The 21,641-nt window shown below is 49.1% G+C and overlaps 1 protein-coding gene across 4 annotated transcripts in view; it reads right to left on the bottom strand.

Moving 5' to 3' along the window:
- Nucleotides 1–21,641, bottom strand: part of WDR25 (WD repeat domain 25) — a 140,150-nt gene that overhangs the window by 24,151 nt on the left and 94,358 nt on the right. For all 4 annotated transcript variants that reach the window (XM_034992510.1, XM_034992507.1, XM_034992506.1 and 1 more), the window contains one exon: nucleotides 17,651–17,781. In XM_034992510.1, the coding sequence (XP_034848401.1) occupies nucleotides 17,651–17,781 (131 nt within the window). The remainder of the gene's footprint in view (nucleotides 1–17,650; nucleotides 17,782–21,641) is intronic.

Raw genomic sequence — 21,641 nt, forward strand, 5'->3', positions numbered from 1 at the left:
GTGCCAGTGGTTTCTATGGAAACCACCAGAGAATGATATTTCAGAGAGCACAAAGCATCTCTACTGGCCTCCACCGGCTTTGTTCACACTTACCCATCAGCATCTGAGATCCAGCCTATCAAAGCAGGCCTCATGGCTCACTTTTAAAATAGGTACAGCTCATTATAAAGCACCTGCTCTCAAATGTTTCCAAGGAAACAGAGGCCCCAAGATGCCCCTCTCTAAATTCATTAGCATTTAACACGCCTTAATGAGGCTTAAAGATGGCGTGCTTTAATAACCATACGCTGAGGGAGGACACCTTTCCCTTTTACATTTAGGTATAACTGATGAGCTGGCTCAAGCTCCCAGAGGACCAGCCTAGGCTCCAAGCCTTCCTTAAAGGGAGTGTTGGGAGCACTATGTGTCTACACAGCTGGGAAGGGCTCCCTGTCTCTAAAGCCTCCCTTGGGGTGTTCAGGTCTGGGCCACAATTTAAAAATGGCCAGGATGAAGGCCCTGCATTGATAGGCTAACCTTATTTCCTAACCCCCTTCTAAACACACACACACACACACACACATACCCCTATGTGCACTCCAACCACACAGACTCCTTACCATTCCCTCACCTGTCAAGCCCATATTTTATGCCTCTTTACCTTCATGCCTTTGTGTATTCTTTATGTCTAAAATACCCTACACTGACTCTGCTGTCTAGAAAACTCCTATGCATCCTTTAAAACCCTCTGCCCACCAAGCCTCCCAAAAGTGCCAAGCAGACTCATCAGCTCCTTCGGTTGGCCTTTCATTACCCCTCCAGGGCAGCTCTCATCACTCTACATCCTAACTGCCCAATAGTATCTGTCCCCTCCCCTCCACTGTGACCTCAGGGTTTGGGGCAGGGGTGAGCCTCATTCTCCTCCATCCCATGGCCACTTGCCACCCAGCAGGTATTCAGTAAGTGTTGGAAAGATTCCCTGATAAATCAATCTAAACCAAGCAGCTCGAGGACATTGGTGGGAGTGAGCGGGTGAGGAAAAGTGAGTTATGTTGGGGCCTCTAGCCCCCCTGACCCTGGGAGAGGGAGCAGACACTCACCGCATGAGGCCTCAGCTGAGCCATTCCCAGCTAAACCCTAGCGCTGAGGGGGGGGCTGCTCCATACAGACCACATCACAAAGTTCAGCCCCTTCCAGACAGATGGGAAAACTGAGGCCCAAATGTGGGGGACTCACAAGGGCCACTTGGGCCTTCTCCCCTTAAAGGGATGGGGTGGAGGGAAGGTCTGTGAAGCTGCTCCGCAGACAACTGAGAGAGGAAGATGGCACCATCTGTCCAGAGCTGCATGGGAGGGCGAGGATGAGGTCCAGGAGAGCAAGGGGTAGACCTCTCCCTGAAATTCCTGGAATTGTCTGGGGGTCCTGCCTGGGGCACCTTCTCTGGGTCCAAGCAGAAGCAGAACACATACCCAAGGGCAGCCTTCCTAGGTGTGACCCCTCAATGCAGCCTGAATTGCTGACCAGGTTGCAGGGAGGCAGGCCATGGGCTTCAGGCCTGGGGAGAGGGGGACATGAAGAGGATCCCTGGAGAGAAGCAGCCATCTGTGTCTCACTCTCCAGGAGCCCCACCGACCACCCCTGGACAAGTCCTGAGCTGCCACCTTCTGTTGTCTCTGGGGGTATCTACTGGCCAGGTTCCTGGGCATCACAGACACGGACAGCTGCTGGGGTCCCTGGGGCCAGGGTTCCCACTGCAGCATCTCCGAAGGTCCTACTTTCAGTTCTTCCCCCACATTCTGAGCATCCGTACTTCCTAGGCAATAATTAATTCATCTCTCTTTTAAAAATTAATCAAAGACATGGGGGGAGTGTATATGGGAGTCTCTGATCAGCCTGGAGGACCTATGTTCTCACACTGGGCGAGAACATCCTCAGCCAAAAGTGCAGACACTTGACACTGCGGTCAGGCACACTGCCCGGCTAGGCCAAAGGCACAATCCCCACTCAGCTTTCAGCAACACTGAAGACAGCTCATGAATGCCGATTTCCAGATCTCGTGGGGGGCACACCCTGTGGCAATCATCATCTGAGAACACCAGGATGGCAGATGGCACTAAGTGAACACCTACTGTGTGCCATGCACGTTACTAAGTGCTTTACATTAACTTCACTTAATCCTCAGAACCAGGGATTTGGGATTACTGGCCCCACTGTGCTGCCGAGGATGCCCAGATTCAGAGAAATAAAGTGGCCTGCCCAGGATCACACAGCTGGGTGGAGGCAGGGCCAGCAGGACACCAATCTGTGGCCCACACTGGAGCCTGGCTCCTCCCTACTGCACATCACAGGCTGCCCAGCCAGAGGCACAGAGTAGCTGCTCAATTAGTGCCTGCTGAATCTGAAACGAATCTGAACATACCCACCAGAGAAGCCGTCACGTCAGAGACTGTGAAATTTTAAATTACGGATACAGAACACTAGGGAAAGGAAGAAAAGCAGAAAGAGACAATTACATATGTATCCACGTTGCAGATCCTCTCAAGTGAAAAACTGATTTTCCTCACTTTACAACGGAGCCACGAATTAAACTGGGTTCTAACAATATAGCCACCCCCCAAGGGCAGCCCAGCCCTGCAGAGTCTGGGCCCCTGTGCTATGCATGGCCTATGAGCACCTCTTCCCGGCATCCCCAACACTTAAGAAGCAAGGAGGGGCAGTGAACAAAGGCTTAGGCCTACTCTGGACAAGAGGTGGAGGCTGTGGAGATCCCCTGTCTAGCCCCAAACACCAGGTCCTACCCAGTCCTGACGACTTCAACCAGGACACTGGGGGGGGGGGGGGGGGGGGGATCTATCTCTCTGATAAGTCACAGGAACCAACAAAGGCCACTGAGCAGTGCACTGGCCTTGGGCTGGGCTATAGAGAATGCCCCATGCCCAGCACACCTCCTTCTGACCATCACCCCTGTCCCTACTTCTCACTGTCCAAAGCCAGAGTGGATCTCACACCACCAGGCCACTGGAAGAAGGAGCAGAAGAGATGAGCTGGCCTATCTCCCAGGCAGCCAGTCCCTGGGCAGAAGAGGACGAGGAAGAGGGGAAGGGCAGGACCTCTTCCTGGGTGCAAGCAGGCCCAGAAGCACACAGAACCACAGTAACGTGCAGAAGAGAGTGAGTGAGCGCCCCCCTCTCCCAGGGCACCTCCTGTGTCCCCACACCAATGAGCACACTGGAGACCAGCAGGAGCTGACCCATCTGATCAGGATCCTCAGTGAACACAGAAGAGGTGAGGGGGAAGCACGAGGCTATGGCATCCTCCCAGAGGATAGCAGTGGGATCCTAGGGATCCCCTGGGTGGGGCCAGGGCCTGGGCAGCATCAGGGGGAGGGTGAGAGCACTGGGCCCAGAGCCAGGGGAACGCTGGGCAGGCCACTCCTTGTCCGTGGCTCTCATCGAGGGACAAGCATCCTGCTGCCTGTGTCGTTAACAGGGCTCCACACACTGCTTCACTACTATTGTTCAAAGTCCCCATGGCCCACAGACCAAATGGCTGCACTTAGGGATGGTGCATGAGAGAGTCCTATACTGACAGCTATCTGAGACTTGGGGCCCAGCAATCTCTCCCTGTAAGGAAAGACACCTTCTCTAAGAAGTCCCTCCTGGTCTGCCCTCAGAACCACTCACGTACCCCCCAATGGGGGCCCCATTTCCCAGTGCGGGTAGTCCATGAGAGCTTAGGCCCCTCCCCTGGCATCTTGAGGACACCTCTGCTGATTTCCAATCTTTCTATCCCACCTAACTCCAAATCCTGAATTCTACACTCATCAGGCTGCAATCCCTGCTGGCCGCCCGTCTGAGGTCTGAGGCTGGGGTGACTGGCTGATGTCCAGAGCTGAGGAAGATGAACCAGAGCACAATGGACTTTGAACCCTGGGACCAGGTCCGCGACCAAGACAGGGGCCCCAGAAAGAAGCAGGCCTCACTGCGCTGGTCCTCAGCCCCACTTCCTTCTGCCTCATGTAGGTGGCAGTCCCTCCTCTAGCACCCCCTGCTCCCTCAGCCACTCCACCTTCTCCCACCCCAGCCCATCCATCCTGCTGCACCGGCTCTGCCTCAGGATGGAGGTGAGCATGCATAAGCTGCACCCATGCTAAAAACAAACAAACTAACACCCCAACCCCACCCTTCAGGGTGAACAGGTAATCCCTCCTGGAAGGGAGTGGGCAGTGGTACCAAGGACCTAAAACCACGCATACCTCTTAATCCATTCTGCATCTAGGGATTTACACACAGAGATGTTTGCCTTAGTGCTGTAATAAAGGAAACACTGGTATGATAAATAAATGAAGGACTGGTTAAATACATTATAGTATATTGAGTAATTATTAAAAATTTTATCATCCAAAAACTTTTTAACAACATCGGAAACACTAATGCTATCATATTAAGTTGGGAGAAAATTACATAAAAATGTAAATATGAACATAAAACCCCGGAAGGAGGGAGACCAGCTGTCAGCGGTGGTTGCGGCTGGGTTGGGAGTGAGTGAGTGATTCTCCCCATCACAGTTTTCCATCTCCCAAGGAGCCGACAAAGAACATGTCGCTTTTGCAGTCAGAAAGAGTGTGTGGAGAACGAGCCCCCTTCCGCTCTCAAGGCATGGGCGCACATGTGTCTCCAGGTCACATGGACCCTCCCCCAGCTGAGACGGCCCTTCCCCCTTCCTTGCAGTCCAGGATCCAGCTCTCGGCCCGAGATCTCAGGCTGCTCCTTCATCAATTCCTCTCCTCCAGCTTCTTTGGAAAATAATTTACCTACTCTTTTTATCAAGAGTGAGACCAGCTCCTAGCAAACAAGTCATACCAGTCCGGGAAGGTGTGAAGTCCTTTTCCGCCACCGCCATGCCCAGGCCAGTGCTGTGAGCTGACAGCTGCAGGGAGGGCGTGGGGCAGGCCCTGTGCTGGGACCCAGGCTGAGGGAGACAGGCTGGGCGATGCAGAGCCACCCGCACCTGCACAGGAGGCTTGGACCTGCCCCAGTGGGCACTGCAAGGTCAGGAGGAGCTCCAAGTAAAAGGGGAATGCATTCCGATTTGCGTTGCCAGAAGATGACACTTGCTGCAGGGTGGAAGACAGAAAAGGGTGGGCAGTGAGTGGCACTGATGGCCCCAGGAGAGAGTGAGGAGCAGTCCTGGGGTGAGGCTGTGGGGACGGAGAGGGAGTGGATTTCATCGGGATGGGCAGCAGACGGAGGGGAAAGGACAGGGCCACCCCTGGCCCATGTGGCACCCTGGTGCATATCAGAAAAAGAAACCCCATTAGGTGGAGACCACCCCACACCCAGGGCATGGCTTGGCCAGCAGAGCATGGGCTGGATTCCAGCCCAAGCCACTCCTCAGCCAGGAGTCTGCGTGCAGTGAACAACCTGCACAACCTCACATGTTGGCCCCAGAAGAGGAAAGCACAGGGGTCAAGGTGGTGGGAGGAGGGCAATCCTAAAGCTGCCACCGAGGTTTCTGGCTTGGTCTAGCAACTAGGTGGATTGAGGTGCCAACAGCTGGGCGTGAGGTGTATCCTGTAGCTTCTCTGAATCCTGTAAATTAAGAAGATGTCCTACACATGGCAGGTGCTCAGCAAATGTTCAATGAATAAATGAATGAGGCGAGACAGATAATCAGACCTTTTTATAGAAAACATTTAAGTCAAAGACTATAATTAAAAACTGAGAAATTTGCTTGATGTAGAAAGGGCACACAGAAGGTGAGAAAGGGCGTCCGCCCTGCCTTTCCTCTCTGAACACAACATAATGAGTGGACCACTCGGCACAGCCTAATCCCAGGATGCACAGCGGCCTCCTCTCAGCACATCTTACCTCCTTTCTCAGCCTTCACGCCAGACCTGCTAACAAGTACCAGGCAGTCTTCCTTCAGGGCAGTTTGGCAAGGCTGTGGCTGCCAGGACAGTCTGTCCACTGATGGGGCACAAAGAAGATCCAGTGCTTATTAAAACTGCACGGCCATCACCACCACCCCATACCTGAGGATCTATTTGCTGGGGCATGGATTGGGGTTACACGAACCTTTCTAAAGTCATAAAATCTTAGTGGAGTTAAGTGGCAGATTCACAGTAATTTGCTCAAGAAATACTGCCTGAACCACTGACCCTGTGCCAACGCACAGGCGTTCTGGGGCTGCCAAGCTGGACAAGCCCATCGTGTCCCCCAGCCCTCACGTGGCTCACAGCCCAGTCGGGGAATGACACTGACAGGCAACTGGAACCCAGACTGAGGGAGGGAGGGAGGCGGCCAGACCAGTGGGGTTCGGGATCAGCTCCTGGAGAAGAGATGTGGTGGAGACTGCAGGACAGGTGGCATCTAGTCAATAAAAGAGGGGAAATTCAAGGCCAAGAGAGAAATAGGCTCAAAATCCATGTGGGGTCAAGGTGGAGAGTAAGCCCACTGCAGCCTGTCTCCCCACTGATCACAACTGAAACCCTGGGCAAAATACAGAAAGCAACTCCCTGAAGATTCTCACAGAGACGAGAAGAGAGGTAAGGACGTGAAGTGGCCGGCTCAGACGTAAGCTGCTATTTTCCGTCTCTTTCCCTTATTTTCTGTAACAGCTTTGGCCTGAGATCAGGCCCCCGGTGGCAGCTTCAAAATACAAAAAGCAGAAAAGCAAAAAAAGAGATAGAACCGAAAAGAGAAATTCACAAACCCACGATACTGGCGGGGAGCAGCCCGAGATCTCGGGCCGATCTCCGTAACTGAAACAACAGAGACAAAAAGTCAGCAAGGACAGAAGAACTAACTGAACAACACCATCAACTAACGTGAACACGCTGTCATTTACAGAACTCTCCACCTAGGAACAGCAAAATACACATTCTTCCCCCGAGCACATGGAACACAACAAAACAGACCATATCCTGGGTCATAAATGAACCTTAACAAATGTCAAAGGACCGAATTCATGCCAGTTATGTTCTCTGATCATAACACAGTTATTCTAGAAATTAATACCAGAAAGATATCTGGAAAGTCTTACACATTTGGAAACTAAACAATATACTTCTAAATACCCCACAGGTCAAAGAGAAGTAAAAATAAACTTAGAAAATATTTGAATCAAACAGAAATTAAATACAGTGTATTGAGATTTGTGGGATGCGTGCTTAGAGGGAAACGGGGAGCATTAAAATGCTTATTATATTAAAAAAAACTTCGTATCAGTCATCTAATTTGCCACCTTAAGAAATCAGGGAGAGAGAATATTAAACCCAAAGCAAGGAGAAGAAAATAAAAATAAGAGCAGAAATTAATGAAGTTGAAGGCGCCTGGGTGGCTCAGTTGGTTGAGCGACTGCCTTCGGCTCAGGTCATGATCCTGGAGTCCCGGGATCGAGTCCCGCATCGGGCTCCCTGCTCGGCAGGGAGTCTGCTTCTCCCTCTGACCACCCCCCCCATTGTGCTCTCTCTCATTCTCTCTCACACAAATAAATAAAATCTTTAAAAAAAAAAAAAAGAATTGCTTTTAAGAAATTAATGAAGTTGAAAGTAGAAAAATAGCACAGAAAATCACTGTTTCATTGAAATGATCAATAAATCTCTAGTTACACTGATTAAGAAAAAAGGAAAAAGAAGAAAACACAAATGCCAATATGAGGAATGAAAGAAAAGACAGAATCTAATAATAAAAGACAGAATCTGAAGGATAATAAAGGTGTAACTACTTTGGAAACAGTCTGGCAGATTCTCGGAAAGTCACCAGCAGAGCTACGCCACGACCCAGAGATCTCAGTCCTCAGTCAGACACGAGAGAAACAAAAACATATGTCCACACACAAAAACTTGTAAATGAATGTCCATAACAATACTCGTAACAGCCCAAACATGCAACACCACAAATGTCCACCATCTTGGGAATGGGTGAACACAATGTGGGGATGCATACGATGGAATAATACTCAGCTATGAAAAAGGAAGGGAATTCTGGCTTCTGTGACAACATGGATGACCCCTGAAGACATGATGCTAAACAAAAGAAGCTGGTCACAAAAGACCACCACATTTTCGGATTCTGTTTATACAAAATGTCCAGAGCGGGCAAATGCACAGAGACCCTAAGAGCAGTGGTTGCGCAGGGCGGGGGGTGCAGGAGAGGGAGGGGTCACGGGGTGAGAGATGACCTCTAAAGGGCACAGGGTTTCTTTCTGAGGTGATGAAAGCATTCTAAATTGACTGTGGGTGATGGCTATAGAACTCCAATGAATATACTAAAAACTAATGAATTGTACACTTTAAATGAGTGGGTTGTATGGTATGTGAACTACATCGCAAGGAAGCTGTTACCAAAAAACATAATAAGTACTTAAAGCATAGTAAGATAAAAATAGCCAGGGCATCAAACCCATGATTTCTTTGGTGCCATTAGTTACAGCAAACTAAAAAATGGTTTCAAGTAAAACAAATTATGAGTCAATTTCAATAAAAATATGAAGATCTCAAAAATCTCAAGAACAGGTGCTCAGTGTAACACAGATTATTTTAGTGACAAAATGCATTATAAAGGACTCATAGGTTAGAATTATATAAATATTATATTTACATAGTCATTACAGGTCCAGAATCAATGCTTTTTATTTTCTGAAATACCTTATTGCATTTTTAAGGGCAGAAGTCATCAAAGGGGTGTTAAAAGTCTCAGGCCATCCCTCCTGAGTCCCATGGGTCTCCCGTTGCCACCCACCGAGCTCCAGTCACATGTCGGACTGGCAGCCCCAAGAAAGGGCAACAGAGTGGAACTGAAGAGAGAGGGCAGACTGGGCGGCAGGTCTCTGAGGTTCTGGTTTCTGGGAACCATTCCCCCAGCTCTACCCAAAACTTTGGAGGACCCAGGAGACACACAGGGACCCCCTAGCTGCCTGTGAAGGCAGCCAGTGAGGCAGATAGATCCATCACACATCAAAGAAACGTACATCCTCAGTGGGGGTTTCCACAGTGCCTTCTTCTAGACTGGTTCCTCCTAGAGGGCAAGGACTAAATGGATTTTGTCACACCACAAGCCTGGTGTCTGCTGGGGGCTCATAGCATTTTTATGACATCAATAAATGAAATGTGCAATTAGGGGGAGGGAAAATTTAGAATAAGCCCTGGGTTCAGATCCACGCCCCACACGGCTGCCAGCCCCTGTGCCGACAGCTACCCCCTTCAGAACAGCGTCCTCGCCTACACCTTGGGGGCAGAAAGGCTGCAACTCACAGACCTGCTGGGACTATGTTTTCAGGCCTGAGGCCCACCAGAGCCCTGACACCAGGCACAGAGCTGCATGTGGCCAGGCTGAGTGAACATCTGAACAAAGCACACAGCACTCACTGACAAAGTGCTTTTCTTACACACAAGACTCAAGTTTCATTCATGCTGTGAACAGGAAGCCCTGCAAGGGTGTGGGAGTCAAGCCACCTGGTTCAAGGTCTTACCCCACTATCAGCGGGCCACACATGCTAGCTGAATGCTGAACTGAACCCTCCCGGACCTGGATGCCCTGCCAGTGGAATGGGGAAACAGCTGCCCCAGACTGCTGTGCACTGGCTGAGCTGTCACACAGAGAGTGCTCAGTATAGGGGCCGGCAGGTGGCAGGGATCAGTACCAACTGCTGACAGTGGCCAGAGAGCACCCCAGCCCCACTCCTGCTCAACAGATGGGGCACCAGTAGTTCAGAAAGGACGGGAATCAGCCAAAGTCACAAGGAGTACAGTGGCCACACTCCTCTCTGCACCAGGCTCTCCAGGCCCTTCCCCATCTCTTCGTCTCTGTTAGCCTCCTATTCTCATATGCACACAAAGTTTGGTTTGAGGCAAAACTTAGAACCGCAGAAAATACAAGGAGTCCAAATAAAAAGTCTTTTTAATATAAAGCTGATGAAAGAGACAAATGGAAAGTAATCAAAACCTCATTAGGGCAAATAAGCAACCTGCCTGCAACACACGAGAACTAATGGCACGGAGTCTCTCAGGCAGCTGCCATCACGGGAGTGCACATTCCAGGGCAGAAACCCTACAAAATGCCACTCGGGATGCTCACCCAAGCCCCCAGACCGTGGCCCCCAGGGCTGTGGTTCACAGCTCTGCCTCAACATTAGAATCACCAGGAGAGTTTCCGAACCTCATGCCCTGGCTGCCTCTGCACAGGGTGGGGGCTGGGCCAACCATGTTCGCTGACGCTCTCAAGGTGCTTCTGGCCACTGCATCAGGCCAGGTCAGCAGCCCCTGGCTGCTTAGGTGGCTCAAAGCATTCCCACTCAAGGGAAGGATGCCCACGGCAGAAGCGACAAATGAGCAAATTAATGAATGGTGGCTCAGCTTCTGCTTCCTGGATGGGCTCACTAGATGGGATTTTTAAAACTTGGTCTTGATCAGGGCTGTTAGTCATTCATGCACTAGTACCCCCCACCTTCCCACCCAGGGCCTACTATCAGGTCAACACTTTGCTAGGTGCTAGGAATAGAGCAGCAAATGAAGCTAAATCGCCGTCCTCGGGGAGTTTCCGTTCTGCTGGGAAACTACACACACGAGGGAGAGGCTGTGATAAGAGGCCAAGGTAAGGGTCCAAGCAGTCGGAAGGGAGAGCCAGCAGCCTCCCCCACTGACACCTGCATGTCAGGACACACACTGGCAGAGGGGCTGGGACAAAGCTCCAAAAGGAGGTCAAGAAACTAACACAAAATCTGGAAGTCAAGACAGCCCTTTACAAGCTTTATAAAAAGAGAAAGAAAAAGATGTAGAACAGGCATGAAATATTGATGATTCATGTCAAACCAATACTAGAGCAAAAGTGAGGTGACCTGTCAGAGCCACGTTATAATGAGAATTTAGCCTAGAACCGGTGGGGGCCAGTGTTCTGGAGGCCCAAACAGGGGTCTGAATGCAACTCTCTTGGGAGCCAAGCAGAGCCCCAGCTCTGCCCACAGAAGGGAAGAGGAACCAGGGCAGAAGCCAAGATCCCAGGTCAGGAGCCACATGTCCTAGATTTGCCAGGGCTTTTCTAATTTCCAATGCTCAATCCTGCTCAACTGAGAGGTAATTTGCTGAGGTTGGGGTTCCATAATTTAACCTTACAAAAAGGGTGATTCACTAATTGTGCATTATGATTTGATTCATGATACAAGGGTGAATTTAAAACCTATGTTAACTTGGCTCAAACTACATAGTCATCTTAAAGTGAACTTTAAAGTAACTGCAAAGTAACTACCCTGAGCACTCCCCACAGTGCTGGCAGGCCCTGGAGAGCTGGGACCCTCTTATATCTCTGTGGCTCTACAACCCCCAGTCCCTGCTGCGCTCAGAGCCAGGGACATATGAGGCTGGAGATAAATGAGGCCAGTTACTGTCATTTACCAAACACCAGGGAGCATGAGAGCTCAGAGCTGGCCAACCACCACACTGTCAGGACCATAACAACACACCTCATCTGATGCAGGATCACCCAAGTCCTCTGCCTCTGTCCTCACTTCCCGAGTGACCAGTTGCAGCTGAACTGCAGCTAGCCTTTATATCCCACTTGTTGGAGGGCCACTCCGTCTGTACAGATCCCAGAGTAGCCGCTGCCCCCAAGCTGGGGGGTGGGGGGGATGGGTGCTGCTTCAGAGCTCCATCATGATCAGAGGGATAGCAGACCCAGGTTACTCCATGAGCACCTGTCTGGTTCAGGCCCTGTGAGAGATGCTGGGGCACAGGCATGACTCAACTCAGCCCCCCACGGGCAGCCATAAATACCTGTCAGCTGAAGGAACTCACAGTCAAGTAAGAAGGCAAGGAGCTATCACTGAAATAGGCCACAGACAGTGCAGACCAATCAAGGATGAAAGCCAAGGGAGCTTACATGACAGAAGCAAGTAACCTCTATGTTCAGAGGCCCTCTGGGCCCCAGCTTCTCAAAGTGTGGTCCATGGACCATTTGCCTCTGCATCTCCTGGGAGCTTGTTAAAAATGCAAGACCTCATCTGCAATGGACTGGATGTGTCCCTCCAAATCTATATGTTGAAGCCCTAATCCTCAATGTGATGGTATCGGGAGGAGAGGCCTTTGGAAGATGATAAGGTTTAGATGAGGTCATGAGGGTGTGGCCCCCATGATGGGACTGGTGTCCTTCTAAGGGAATGAAAAGATTGGAGCTCTCTCCCTCCATTATGTGAGGACACAGCAAGCAAGGAGCCCTCTGCAAGCCAGGAGGAGAGTCCTCACCAGAACCCAACCAGGCTGGCACCCTGATCTCGGGCTCCCAGCCTCCAGAACTTTGCAAAATAAATGTCTGCTGTTTAAGCCCCTATGGTACTTTGTTCTAGCAGCCCCAACAGACTAAGACGTCATCCTCACCGCAGACGGCTGACACAGAATCTGCATCCTAACAAGAGCCCCAGGCGCTCGCCAGCACACGGGTAATGTGCAAAGCCATGCTTTATGGATGGCCTTCTCCTGCCCCCTGGCCATACCCACGGAGAAACCACGGCTGAGAGAGACTGCAGTCTGAGGGGTTTGCCTACAATCACCCAGCTGCATGCGTGCTACGAGGAGGCTGTGAGCCCAGGTCTCCTGTAGCTCAGGCAGCAGCACTGGAAGCTGGGAGGGGCTTCTGGAGAGAGGGACCCCACAGTGACATGAAGAGCAGCCCACAGGTCCCCTGGACTCCAGGCCACACCCATGTTCAAGCACACTGCTGGGAGGAAGAAGTCAGAGATCCCACTGGTGTTACACCAGCTCGAGCCTGCGTGCTCAGCCGACTCACACAGAACACATACTGCTGACCTGCTGGGAAGGAAATCAAGGCACTTTGTAGTGACGAGAGATGTGCTTCGATATTCAAACCTGAGGCAGAGAGAGACTGGCCAAGAAAAGAAGAGAGGGAAGCCAAACAGCCCACTTGCTCTAATGAACTGGGCTGGCCTCGGAAAATCCAGAGTCCCAACATTCATCATTTGGCTCAGCTTAAGGGTCATAAAATCATATGACTGGAAAGTAGCTTAAAAGTTATCTGTTCCAACTACTCTTCAGACTCCATTCTCTCAGAAGGCAGTGAGAGGTTGTCTGGCCCTGCAGTTGAGCTCCGGTGATGGGTTGTATCCCAGAACAGCATGCCTCAGCTCTGTCCTTGGAAACCTACCCCTTGCCTTCAAAATGCTGTTCACAGTGACCCAGTGATTTGAGTTCTGGGACCCAAGATTAAGGAAGTAAACCAAATATGGAGAGCACTAGATGCACAGATGTGTGTCTTACAGAACTGGGTAGTCTGTTTGGAGATTATAACGACAGAGAGAAACTTGACTGAAGAACACAGTTCTCTGGAAAAGACATTCTCTGAGCACAAGTTCTCTGTAAGGAGGCCTCTAATACAGTGAGCACAAGGGCACCCACCTTGTCAGCCAGATTGGAAGGCTGAGTCTCCATAGTCAATAGAATGACAGATGTCACAGCCAGACCTAGCCACAGCAGGGCCCAGCCAGGTTCGGCAGCCCATGTGGTCTCTGTCATAACTACTCAGCACTGCCATTGTGGTGTGAAAGCAGCTCCAGATGATACACGAATGAGTGCATGTGGCTGTCTTCCAATAAAACTTTACAAAAGCAAACAGAAGCCAGATTTAGCCCTGGGCTGTAGTTTGCTGACCCTGATCTCCACCTTCACATCTATTTAAGTGGCAAAAAGAAAAAAAAAATAAAGAAAAAAGGAACTATCTTCAATGTCCAACCTAGGGAAATGGTTTAATAAGTTAAACTGTTGGAAAACGACTCATTCGATCCGTATTTATCAAGTGCTGGTTTATGTCAGATTCTGCTCTGAGCACCAGGGATAAGGCAAGAAGCAAGTCAGCTAAGCACTCTGCATCAAAGGGATGGATTGAAAATTCTTCAAGAGTTTGTGATAACAAGGAAAACCCTTACATTACAGTGCTATGTGAAAAGCAAAATATAAAATTATGTATAAAAATAAGACCAGGGCGCCTGGGTGGCTCAGATGGTTAAGCGTCTGCCTTCGGCTCAGGTCATGATCCCAGAGTCCTGGGATCAAGTCCCACATTGGGCTCCCTGCTCCTTGGGAGCCTGCTTCTCCCTCTGCCTCTCTCTCTGTGTCTCTCATGAATAAATAAGTAAAATCTTTAAAAAAAAAAATAAAAATAAAAATAAGACCAAACAATGTTTTTAAAAAGACACACACATTTAAAACACACACACACACACACAGGGAAAAAGAACAAAGAAAGAAAAATACTACAATGTTACGAATGTCTACCTTTGGCTGGCTCCACTACCCCTTCTCTTTACTTCCCCTCTATCTTTCAATTTTTCATGTGATCACATACTACTTTTACAATAAAACAGTCCCTCCTGTCGTATTTAAAAGGGGAAGCTGGTTTTGATTTTAATCTAAAGTCTGTGTCCCTCCTGCCTCCACCTGCAGTTTTCACCACTGTCTCTGAGGGCAGTCCAAAAAAGCCAAGCTGCTGGGCCCCAGATGTTCAACCACAGAGGAGAGAGCTGGAGAGTTCAGCACCTGGGACAGCGCCATGCACCCTGGCAGCCCACCAGGCTCAAAAGTGAGCCACCCCAGGTGGGAGCCAGAAGATCAGGGAGCCTGTGCCTTTCCTCTCTGGTCCTCTGGCTGCGCCCACTTGAGACACTCAGGCAACACCTGTCAGAGGAAACATAACTGAAGCAGGAGAGAGAGGCTCTCTCTGAGCCTGCTGATACAAAATGGACCTAGCCCTGTGACCCAGACGGGGAGGAGAGGCTGTTGGATTGCTGGTAAAAAGGAAGTAAAAACAAACATTGCACAGATCCCTTTACCCACATTATTAGCTTGGGAGAGACTCGCAAACATGCCAATGCCAGTCACAGCAACATCTGCTTCTAATTGCTTCTCCCCAGCATTTTCAGAGCTTGTCAGATGGTGTCAGCCCTAGGAGAAAATCCAATATTTTTTTTTTAAGATTTTATTTATTTATTTGAGAGAGAGAGAATGAGAGAGAGTGAGTACATGAGAGGGGGGAGGGTCAGAGGGAGAAGCAGACTCCCTGCCGAGCAGGGAGCCTGATGCGGGACTCGATCCCGGGACTCCAGGATCATGACCTGAGCCGAAGGCAGTCGCTTAACCAACTGAGCCACCCAGGTGCCCTCCAATATTTTTAACAAACTCTTAAATCAGATGGCGTCCTTGGTGAGTAATCTCTTACGTGTTTGGTCTTTGAGGCTAAAAACAGTAAGTACACCTTTAAGGGACATGGCCGTCAGCAGGGGCTGGGTAATCAAAGGTCCCTCTTCAAACAGCATGACTAAGAGTTTCCAACACATGCAGCCCAAATATAAGTGTTCCAGTGTTGTTGTTGTTGTTGTTTTAATTCCACTGTATCCACTTCTTTACGGGTAACTTTTCTCTCTTTTCCAAATATTTTTGTAAAAAGAAGTTTATGAAAGAAAAATATGAGATTTTTTAAAGAGTACATCTCTCTGTGCTTTAATTTTCCCACAAGATACCTACAGACAAAACTTTACATTTTCTTTTAAAGACACTGTTTCTGTTCTTAGGTTCTCAAAACACCAGCAGCCCCTTCCAACAGCCTGTTGGGAAAGCTCCTTCCTGCAGTGGCTAACTGAACCTTCAAATCTGGGAAGTCCAAGGTGGGGCAGGAGGCAGACCTGGAGAGGAAGCCTTCAAGGAAGAACCTTTTGGTCCTGCAGCAGGCTGGAGCCCTTCAGGGTGGGACCTCAGAATATCCTGAATCCCAAATGCAGGAGGATACTCTGACAGTCTGTACCTTCTTCTTTCAAAGTTAAGCTTAACATGGGCTTTATTATAAACTACCCTGGCCGGGTGCCTCCTTTAGATCAGGGCAGTGCTTCTCAGATCTTGAAAATTAAATCATCCTAAAGTCATGGAGCACCCCTAGAGGCAGCCTGGCCTTGGCTCTTCCTCATTACTCCTCCATGAACCCATCGTCCTCAAGCCCTGGCTTCTCACTGCTCACCCAAACCAAGACTCACATGACTGAGCGCCTCTCTGCCCAGGGCCAGTCTCCTTGCCTGGAGCCCACGCCCTGCCAGGTCAAGTCGGTCACTGGTCCCCATACACATTTCATACTCCTACCTTCTCTACATACACATTCTGCATGGCTGCCTTCCTCCTTTATTCCCTCACTCAGTCAACCAAGGCTTGCTGAGTACCTACTCTTTTCCAGGCATGATTCTAGGAGCTAGAAGTCAACAGCAAACAAAACAGACAAAAATCCCTCCTCTGGCAGAGCTTATGTTCAAGTGAAGGCAGACAAACAAATAAATAAACATAAAATCCACATACACCAGGTGATGATAAATGATAGGGAGAACAGTGAGGTAGCAAAGGGGACTAATGAATGCCAGGGGGTGAGCATCAAGGTGGTCAGAGAAGTCAGAGAATGCCTTATTGGAGAGGTGGCATTTGAACAGAACCCTGTAGGAGAGAGGGAGGGAGCCTCTACAGAGAAAATGGGAAAAGAGCATTCCAGGTGGTAGGTGCAGCAGGTGCAAAGGCCCTGAGGCAGGAATGTGCTGATGTGTTTTAGGAAAGGCAAGGATGCTGGCGGTGAGAAGGCAATGAGGGAAGATCATGTAGGCCTTGTAGGCCACTGTGGGGACACTGGCCTTTACTGGGAGCGAAATCAGAGCCTGGAGGTTCTGACCAGGGGAGAGGTACATCTGACTTGCACTGTGACAGATCACTCTGGCTGCTGTGTTGAGAACAAACTGTAAGGAGCAGGGAAAGAGAGATACCACACTGGAAACTATTGCAATTATTCCAGCGAGAGTCAATGGCAGCTTCAACCAGAGTTACCACAGGATTTGCTCATGGTCTGGATATGGGGGTGAGAGGAAGAGCAGAGACAGGGATGATTCTGATGGTTCTGGCCTGAACACCTAGACGGGTGGAGCTGCCATTTATTACATGGGTGAAGGTAACAAGAGCAGCGCCTTGGCGAAGGGGGACGGGGTGTTGGCTGGGGTGGAAACCACTTCTCTGTGGGACTGATCATGACCAGCCTCTTAGCTCCAGAAGGAACGTGGTCTCTAAGAAGCCTTCCTCACATCAAGCTGAAAGTGCTCACCCCCTGAATGCTGGTCGCCTTTCCCTCACTCCCCCACAAATCTCTCTTTCTCCCTCACACACATGCACGCATACACACATGCGTGCACATGAACGCACACACATGAATGCATGCATGCACACATACATGCACACACACAGGAACGCACACATGTGAATGCACACACACGTACACGCACGCACGCACACACACATACACATACAGTGCCTCTCCACACCAGTTATCTGCATCCACACATTATTCCCTTGAGTAACCCAAAAGCCAATTCATTCTATACCATCTGGAAACATTTGCATACAGTAGATGCTCAGTAAATGCGTTCAGTAACAGGCTACATAGAATCACACCTCTGATGTTTCAATATTCTAACAACTCAAGAATGTTCTTTAAAAACAACTGCACATTACACTGACCACGGATGAAACATGAATGGTAATTACCCCATCTCCAGGGTCCTGCACCTAGATGCTGGCCCACCCCCAAGCATTCACACCGCCGCGGCAAGCTCCCCTGTGGAGAGGCCGCAGGAGGAAGATGGGCATCACCTTGCCGGTCCTTATATCCCAAGCTTTGACTTCAGGGTGGAAGCCTCCACACACAAAAAGGCTGTGGTCTTTTGGATGAAATTTCAAGGTAGTGATCCTGAAGTCACTCTGACCACTGAAGAGCTGGGTTCCTGCAACACCAAACAGAGAAGAATGAGTTAAAAAATACTCAGATCACAAAATATATACCTTAAAACTCAGATGCCATCTAGTGCAGAGCTATAGGCAGACGCAGCCCATCTGGGCCCGAGGGGGCCACGAGACTTCCTGGAAGCACAACAGGGGCAGCAGCACCTTCTGCCTCACGAGCTAGCCAGCCCCCGCCACCCTTGATTAGCTGAACTCCCCTAGAGCTAAGCTAATGGCCGGACCCATGAACACCGCCACCTTTCTTGTGTTCTATAAATACTGCAATTCAACTCATCTAAACCACACAATGCCCTACACCTGCTCCACAACTGGAAAAAGCCAAGGCTTGGGGAGATTAAGTAACATTACCAAAGCTGCACGATTAGTACGGAGATTATTTACCTAGGAGTCTAAAAACAAAAACGCAGGATGCTCCAAACTGGTCTTTTTAGGATCAGCCATCTTACAATCATGACCGTACAACAACCCATGAATGGCTTGCTACAGGGTATGGCAGGTAGGGGTGACATGATACTCTGGGCAACAAATGAGAACATGACACCACGGGGGCCTGAGTGCCAGCATGGACAGATGGTGTGGCCAACTGGGGGTCTCAGGATTCAAGACAGTCCTCGTCCTTTACCTATCTGTCATGAAACTGCGGTCAGGCGCTCGTGCACCTGCAAATGTGTGTGTACATGTACACATACAGTGTGGAAAATGTCTGTTTTGCCACTGGGATCTTTTAGAGGTAAGCTATATAAATAGGTTGAACTCAGGGAATGTGGGGAACAGATCTCTGACCCTGAGCTCAGGTCTGTGGGGTTACAAAGCCCGTCCTCCCTTCCTGTATGTGGTGCCACCTTATATCCCAGAGCACTGGCTATAGTTCTCATGTGTTCAATTCAACACCACTGAAAATGCATCCAAAAACCAGACTGGCCTTGGAAGCCATTCTCACCACCAGCAGTCTCAGTGCTGCCTCTGAACATACCCCCAGGGGCCAGGCCATTCCACACATCCCAGGCATGGTACCTGCTTTGCACCACACCCACCAGGAACTTGAAGGTGGCATCCCTCAGAGATGTCAGCAAGGGCTCCCACAGCCCAAGAGGGACCACCCTGACTGCGCTTGGCTCACAGAAACTCCTCCGCTGGAGAGGCAGTGGGCAGTTAGGGACACAAGAAGCCGGTGCCCAAGAAGGAGACCAATGTGACACCAAGATCTCAAGCACCGCTTCCTCTTCTAGGAACCCAGAAACCGTGTTTGCTCATTCATTTCAGAAAGCACTCCCAGCTGCCCTGCTTTGTGTTCAGGACCCCCACACAGTGCTCTACCAGCTCACCAGGTAAGGAAATGAAAGTCATCGACTAGTACTCTCAAGTTACAGCAGGAGCCTTTATAAATCCAATTTGCCTAGATCCGTGGTCTCCGCACTCTTCTGACAGCATGCCCCATCAAGGAAAAGCCCTTAAGCACGTATCTCCGAGATGTGTGTTTGTAAGTACACAGTGTGCTACCATGCCAATAAATTATGAGCATTAAAACACCAAAAATAAACCATTCTAAAGGATGAGACAAGGACAAAATAACCAGTATTTTCAAGTATATTTTAACATGCCATTTACTAAATGCATCAACAAAGCCCTTTGAAATCATTAAACCAAATGAGTTAACAACATTTTTAGTGAGAGCTACCGAACTGGCTCCACTTCCGCTTTTTTTCCAAATGTAGGGAACTTTCTGTGACTCAGTGATTTGAAAGTAGCCCAGTTACAGCTTCTGTTTACCCATCGAAGCCTGTCAGAGCTAGCAAAGACTTCTCCCAGAGATGCACAGACCTGGACAGAAGACATTCACCGCCGGGATCAAGGGAGATGCTGTCTACTCCCATCTGCCACTGATCCAAAGGAATGTGTGAACATTTTACTAGGAAAGCTCCGTTTCCCCTCAGGTCAAAGAATGGTTCCTGCGACTAATCAGAGGGTATTACTGCATTCTCACATTTTTAACAACCAAATTCAAAACCCACCAAAATTTTCATTTAAAGGATTTTAGAGCAGACGAGAAAAACTGCTCCCAAGTTAAGAGTGCAGATATTAGCGTTTTTAATAGGTGACACATTCACGTACTTTTTGGCAACAAAACCTACAGAATGATGGAAACAAAAACATCTATTTTCAAAACGTTCTTCCCATAGTACAAACTTCTTGGAGAGCAGTTACTCTCTCGTCTTTATTAAAGTGTCACCTTTCCCATGATGGATGATTGTGATTTTTTTTCTAACATCTTCCAAGGTCCCACAATTTGCAGTTACTTATCATCAGAGAAAATTTGGGGAACACTTGCGGTTTTGTAAATGAAGATTCTACACTTCTTTAAGCTCAACAAGCCCCTGTTGTTGAAATACGCAGTGCACAAAGATTTTCATGGTCATCCTATGTCACTGCAATGGTGTCAAGAGCTGGCCACCTCGGGTCCTATCACCCGTGATGGTGAAGGGACTATAAACAACACTCTCCAACCCAAGGAGGGCAGTTAAGGCAAATATGGGTGTCTGCCTGGTGGAATGTTGAAAAGCTGTTTAAAACTGGAATCACAGACAGTGCTCTTTGGCAAGACGGACAGTACCTGATGCCTATTCTTGAATTATAGAAGAATTAAGTAGGGATTGGTATGGATAGAGACTGGGAAAAAATTCACCAACGTGAAGTGAATTGTTCTACGGGTAGTGAGATAACTTCTTAAATTATACTAATATTGTTGTCATAGTGCTTTTTTTTAATAGATAAAGAATTCTTCCGAAAAGGCATCGGAAAAATGAACAGACTTAGTCTGGGGCCTATGTGTCTCTCTCATTAGGTCAATAGACAAGCAACTCTCTAACAAACAAAAACTCCCCTCCTTAGGAATTAACTTAACTGGAAACCTGGTATTACTTGAGCTTCCTCTTCTATCCTGAAACTTGTTCAGGCTACAGTTGGTGGTCAGAAACCACCCATGATGTGCCCAGTTAACAGATGCCCCCTCCTAGGGAGGATGGGGCAGAGGGATGCCCACCGCGGTCTCCACACATCCGGGCCAGGACACGGAGCAGCACTTGTGGGGACCTCAGGATGGGCATCAGACTCCAGCTCAGGCCCAGGACGCCTGCTCCAGCCAAGCAGCTAGGGGATCCATCCATGGGATGAGGGAAGGCACGACCATTATGTCCCCCAGATGGAAAAGGGGCACATAGATGCCACTGTGGCCCCCACACCACCGAGAAGGCCCCAGCAGGCCCGAAATCTGTCCTCCTGACAGAGGCAACTGTGCCCACTGCTGACCTCTTGCTCATTCAGATTCACTGCCAGTCCTTAAGCCCAAAAGGAAGAACAAATGATCTGCCTAGAGAAAAATGTTCCTTGTTTCTTGGACCATGGCATATAACCATATGCTTATTTCAGAAATGGCAATGAATTAGCCATATTTTTTCAAAAAGTGCAGTGATACAGTCTTGCCAACAATGGGGAAAAGATGGGAGGAAAGCGAAAGATGAGTTGCTAAAAGATGAGGACTGAGCTTTTTCTGCTAAAAAAAAACCCATGTATTTCTGCGTGTTATTCTTCAACCTCCTAAAGAGATTGAGAAGAGAATCTATGTCTCTTAAGTACTAAAATGTTCTTCTTAGAAGACAAGCTTTATGTCTTTCCTCCTAGTTTTGTTTATAAGAACTAGGTCTTTGCTGTATTTGTTTGTTAAAAGGGTCCGAAACTAAAAGATTTTAAAATTTCTAATAAGCTTCCAGATACATAATGGGAAACACGAAGGGAAGGAGGTCGAGCACAATACTGTGGCTCAGAAATCAGGACCCCAGCCACC

Source organism: Mirounga leonina, unplaced genomic scaffold, assembly GCF_011800145.1.
Source record: "Mirounga leonina isolate KUSES-001 unplaced genomic scaffold, KU_Mleo_1.0 Mir_82, whole genome shotgun sequence".
Lineage (NCBI taxonomy): Eukaryota > Metazoa > Chordata > Mammalia > Carnivora > Phocidae > Mirounga > Mirounga leonina.